Raw genomic sequence first — 6,000 nt, forward strand, 5'->3', positions numbered from 1 at the left:
ACAATCTTTGACATGATTCATCTCAACACCGCAGTAACATAACCAATTAATTCTTTCATGACCATAAAACTATTAACATCAGAAGCCACCCTGGTGTGAATCTTATGATCTTTACTATGGTTTCTTTACTAATGAGACACACACAAGAAATAGGCATATTACAGTACATACTAATTTCATCTTCAAAGCATTATTTAATTTAGAATAACCAATAAACTTAACTCTGAATACTGACAAAATAAACGTTACATTATAGTTCAAGTGTTTATGCCTTTACAGCATTAAGAAGATGCTCCATTTTTCTTTTAAACCCATTTTTCTTGTTGTTCAAATATTTTTATTTAATTTTTTTAAGTATTTAGCAGGTTATCTAATTCATGTCTCTCCATATCCAATCTTTTGAATTTCTCTGTTGGACAGTAGCCTTTTTCCAGTGTTCTTGAGTGACAGGTAGGGAGTCATAGTTTAAAAAGCTAATATGCTTTGACCCAAATGATCTCAGACATAAAAAAATATTTAATTAATTTTAGTTAATAAAATAAATAAATAAATAAATATATAAATATATATATATATATATATTTGCCTTTGAAAATAAATTAATCCCAGAATATGTTTATTTTCCTTAACAGATATGACTTTAATTCACAAAATCTTAAGTCAGAAACAATAATCAAATATTAACATCAACAACAAATCATTGCTTATCCATTTTGTATTAAGAATCATCTGCAATTAACTGCATTAGTTTAATAAGTACAAGAGCATCACAGCTTTCCTAAAATGCCCCTGTATTCAGTCTACATTTTGCTTTGCCACGAAAAAAAGATGCCTGCCATAAAATTAGTCAGAATGCATTGTGGTTTACAAAATGACCTCTGAAGAGGCTGAGGCATTTGTCTTGTTTAGATTTACTTAGAGCAAAGATGCCAAATGGGCTATTTCACATTATAACAAACTGTTAAATCTAGTGGCAGGAAAAAAAAGCCAAAGAGCAATCAACAAATGTACCCTTGCCAAATGCAAAGTGATCTCTAACGGTGAACCAGCTGAAAGGTTGGCAAGTCTTTACAAATCACTACCCGATGGAGAAAGGTTTCTCTACTCATCCAATTTAACACAAAAAAATTGTGCTGAAATTTAATTTTCACTAACATATTAGTGCAACAAATTTTGTCAATATTATAGTGAAAGCAGTGTGATTATAGACTGTACTTGAAAGAGCATTTGGGTTGCAAGCCCAAGAATATTTACTGCAACACTTAATTTTTGATCTAGATTTATTCACAGTGCTTTGATGCAGTATGGCAATACAGCCTGCTACTTCTCACTGATGTGCAGTGATTTAAATAAACAAATGCTTAATGCTGGCCAACACTGAGAGCCTGTTAGTGAACTACAGCAACAATCATTCATTCTGTCAGTGCATGAGGTTGGTAAAAGACCCTATGCTTCCTCTCGTTCTATTACCACCATCAACAATACAGCAGAAAATAGCCCACATAGTGTTTGTGTAGAGGACATTCCAATTAGTGGCATTTCATATTGCCTCAATGACTAATGACAATCAGATGGGAATATCGTATGCTGGCGTAGTAAGTTATCCAATGCTCGCCTAATGAGCTTATTGTTAATAAAAGATATATGTGCTTGAATAAAGATACATGCATTTGAAATAAATGTAAATTCTAGCCTATATATAGCAGCCCATATGTTTAAAGGAGCCCATCTGTATTTGAAATAAGCTTGAGGAATATATATATTTTTTTTAAATACAAAAAAAGAAACACACACACTCACACACACACACACACACACACACACACACCCCTCCCCCATCGACACTCGACCTGCTCCTCCCCACCACAGATGTAAAGTGCCAACCTGTGGGAAGCTCGCCACTCAATATCCTGAATGCTGATACATTTTCATTACAAACAACACTAAGATGAGACGTATCCTGATATTATTACCACAATATCTGGCCATGACAGAGTGACACTATTGTCACCACCTCAAAGAACCCCATGTTCTCTTAGTGTATTGATTAGCTGGGTCTCTAGCCCTTTTATTCTCCTCTATCACACCGCTGATTTTTTTAATCTGTTGTAATTACTAAAACAATTAGGACCACAGTTTTGAGGGAAGCCATGCTACAGTTACAGTTTGCAGAAAATTATGATAATGATAGATCATAATGTTGCAAGCTTAACAAATAAATGTATTAATAACGACATGTTGGCAACAGATACAAAACCCTCACTCATTTAATATTTGTTTGTCCTCTGCTGCCTACAATACAAATTTAATGGGTTTTTATGTATAAAGGCTATGACATCATTCATGTTTACTCCAATATGTGATTACTCCTGCTCTTGCATTTGAGGTAAGCCATTGGAGATGTTTCATAGGTCAACCAATCCCAGTGGACCTGTTTTATAAGAATGGAAGACACCTTAGGGGATGGAGAACACCTGCATGTTTTGCTAATGAGGCCTTGCAGGAGATTCACTCATTACAAACAACTGTATTGCAGATCGATGACACACATCGTAAGACTTGAACAAACATGTGGCTTTAGCCAAATAGAGGAGGGGAATGCATTACTTTAGGACTATAGGTAATTCGAATACTTGTTAAAACCAGTCCAAGTTGCAGCTGACTGGAAAGCCTACAGAGGACATGTTGTACCGACTGAATGTCTGATTTGAATCCAGATGTCTTACCTTCACTGCAGTCCTTTCCTTGGAACCCCGTCCGAGAGCAGTCACATGTTGGTTCGTCGTTAACTAAACTGCAGACTCCGCCATTCAAGCACATGTTGGATGACCCGCAGAGGTCCTTTAAGACCCCGTCACTGTTGACCATGACAGACTCCGTGTTGTTGACCTTTATGTCTGTTATCCATCCAGTGAAAGGTAGCTGATCCTTGACTGCAGACGACGTGAGCCGTAACGCCGCGGACCGTAATTCCGGTGGTATTCCACCAACAAACAGATGGCTGAAAACAGTCATATCCCGTCTTTTTGACTGCACCTCGACCCATTTTGTGTCATTGTCCACCTTTAGGGTCGTGTTCCTAAAGTTTCTCCTTATTGTGACTGCGTGCCATTGGCTGTCGTTGACCGCCGTGTCAGATACGACGGTCGCAGGTTCAGCACAGAAGATCGAGAAACGAAGGCTGAGTTTACCATTCAGTATGAGAAGTTCTAGAAAGTCACAAAATCCCTCATCGTCGAAGTAAACTAGCAGCCCATGGGAGCTCTTTGTCTTCATATTGAAGCTCATTTCACTTTCGCAGCATGCGTTCCACACTGGAAACCTAGCCCACTGGCCCTCAGCACCTGTAAATTCTAGACAAGTGCCTATTTCTACAGAGCAACAAATGAGCAGCCCAACCCATATGATATGGGCACCATGTGGCTTTTGTAAAACCATCGTGTGATCACAAATCTGTGCAGGTGGACAGGACTTATAGGGCTGAATTGATTTAGAAAAATCTTTGCTTAAGCAAGGAAAATGTTGAGATAGTAGACTGGCTTATAAGTGACTGTCTACATGGATAAACAAGCGTGGGCTGCAGCATTGCAAGACAAAAGATTAAATGCTATAATATATTTGCATAGCAATAGGCTTGGCCAACACTTATTTCCTGGAGCAAATACCATTACCTCACACTGTCCAGGCCACTGGCCAAACCTCTCACTGTTCGCGCCAAAATAATTTGAACTGTTTAAAGGTCCTCTCTGCCATGGCTATTTAGAGCAAAGTGACAGGGATTCAAATATCCATTGGGCACACTCGATCTAATTTATGTAATTATGGAACAGTCCCTTCTGGTGCCAGTTAGTGTGTGCACGGTTTCACTTGAGTTGAAATGGCAGCTTTAATCTTCATGTTCATGCCAGCATTCTTTGGCGGGTAACTGGAAGCCTTGCTCGGGGCTTTTCACCCTGCATCCTCTGTAGCGATGAGAAAAAATGCCATATGGAGACACGTTGGCTGATAAGCTCAGCAAAAGAAGCAGTCTGTCTGTCAAGGCAGTCCTCAGTTCCAAAAGCTCTGCAAAAAAGAAAGGCAAAAATTTTACACACTATCAGCGTTTTCACCATTTCCAAATCCACTTTGGCCAAAGCCTTGAAAATGTCAGAGTTAATACTGTGATTAAGGCAGAAGCACAGCCAATCAAGCTCCTATCCAAAGAGGCCCTTTTTGTTGCAACAAACATGAGGCGTATCAATAGATGAATATCATTAGGGCTTTCCAGGAAGCATACAGCAGCAGTGGACAGTCACTGAAATCCACGCATGACTTCATGGTGTGTCGAGAGCACCGTCTTTAGCATGCAGCCCGTCATATATTAAAAATCAACGTGCAAATATGCATGCATATTAGGAAAAAAAGTAAATAATGATAAATCCTGCACAATCAATCGCACGTCTAAAAACAATTCCTGCAGGAAAAAACGCTCATTTACAACTCTCATTCTTTCTTTTCGCTTCTTACACTCGTTACAACTTCTGCAGCCGTGAATGAACATTATCAGCAGCATTCCGATGTACAGTAGGCTGATCACTGGCCTGCCCTCTCTTGAAGACCTAACATGAGAAAAAGTGCGTCATTTGATTCACAATGGTTGGTTTGTGTAAGACCAACCAGTCGGGCTGCCACTGGGTCTCAGTCAGACCCCCCAAAAATGTGCTCTTCATAATATTTTGCCTCGTCACTATTTCTCGGACTACGAGACGGATTCTCCGTCAAACGCGTTAAATATGGCAATAAAAAAGGAAAGAAAAACAAGACATAATTTAAAACCTCCGCAATTAGTTTGCATTTGAAAGAAGAGGGAATGTAGATCGGGTTTACTTGAGCACCGCACTTTAAACAGACTCTTCTCTTGAAACAGTAAATGTGATGAGGACCAGTGAATGATCATCATGCTTTAAAAAGCTATGGTGTAATCCTCAGCGGAATTTAGCGTTTCACAGGCTGGATTTTGCCCAAAACGGGACATCATGTCATCAATAATATGCCCCATACCTCAACATCGTACCCTGGGTGACAGCTGGAAAGGGCGCACTATAATTAGAGTGTTATTTTATGCCTAGATCTGCGGCATTTTTTTCAATCGCTCACAACAAATTCATTGCAAAAACAACACGAGGCGTTATTTTTATTTTTTTACCTTTTAGCGCGTGCACCTTTTTTACTTCAACGGGACCTTAAATAGTTGGCACAAGAAGAAGAAGAAGAAAAAAAAATGCGATTTCATGCAAAAACAGCACGGGTTGATGTCCTGTAAAAAACACGACTGTCCGTTCATTTTTCGGTGTGTTATTTTTTTTTTTAAAGAGCCTGTACCTCAGATCCACTCTGGCGAAACCTTCACATCAAGATCTGCTTTCAAGTGAATCACAGCATCAGAGAGAGAGAGAGAGAGAGAGAGAGAGAGAGAGACGGCTCCACTTTCACTCTTAACTCCTCTAAAAAAAACCTAATAGTGGTTAAAGAAATTACCTTAAATATTCCTTCCTCCCAAGTTTTGCTTGCCGATGATAAGAATAAAACAAAACACAACTGAAGAGAGAAATAAAAAGCTCCGGATGGAGTAGGTAGGGAGCGCGGGACGAAAATCCAGTTATCTTTGTGGAAGAGAAGGTGCAATCTGGTTTCCCTGTTGAGCTTATCCAGCGACTGTCAGGAGCCACAGACAGAGCGTATCACGTGTCTCTCAGTGATGTCTACCGGGGAGGGGCTGAATGCAGTACCTTGGACAGCGCCTCTGCCTCCATAAGCATCCATCCACGGACATTTATGGCATAGGCAACTTTGGAGATAAGGCTTGTAAAACTGCTGGGATTGATTCATTGATCGCACCAAAAACGCAGCCAGAGACGGGGTACTTTAAGCACTGGATCTTTACAGCAAACTGCAAAGGCTCCTATTCCAATATGTGTATATTATCTCAAAAAATCGATTCTGTTGAATTATTGCAAAGAA

General features: G+C 39.5%; 1 protein-coding gene across 5 annotated transcripts in view; it reads right to left on the reverse strand.

Annotated features, from left to right (window-relative positions):
- The window catches only part of LOC131993618 (neurexin-1a-like), a 265,891-nt gene extending 260,200 nt beyond the window's left edge, over positions 1-5,691 (reverse strand). For 4 of the 5 annotated variants that reach the window (XM_059359604.1, XM_059359603.1, XM_059359602.1 and 1 more), the window contains exons 1-2: positions 5,518-5,691; positions 2,727-4,062 (exon numbers count right to left, since the gene is read on the reverse strand). In XM_059359604.1, coding sequence (XP_059215587.1) covers positions 2,727-3,438 — 712 coding nt within the window. In that variant the 5' untranslated portion in view covers positions 3,439-4,062; positions 5,518-5,691. Of the gene's footprint in view, positions 1-2,726; positions 4,063-5,517 lie in introns of those variants that run through there. The other variant, XM_059359607.1, reaches the window with a different exon arrangement.
- Positions 5,692-6,000: the final 309 nt, after the last annotated feature.

The sequence above is a fragment of the Centropristis striata genome, chromosome 20 (genome assembly GCF_030273125.1).
Source record: "Centropristis striata isolate RG_2023a ecotype Rhode Island chromosome 20, C.striata_1.0, whole genome shotgun sequence".
In the NCBI taxonomy this organism is placed as follows: domain Eukaryota; kingdom Metazoa; phylum Chordata; class Actinopteri; order Perciformes; family Serranidae; genus Centropristis; species Centropristis striata.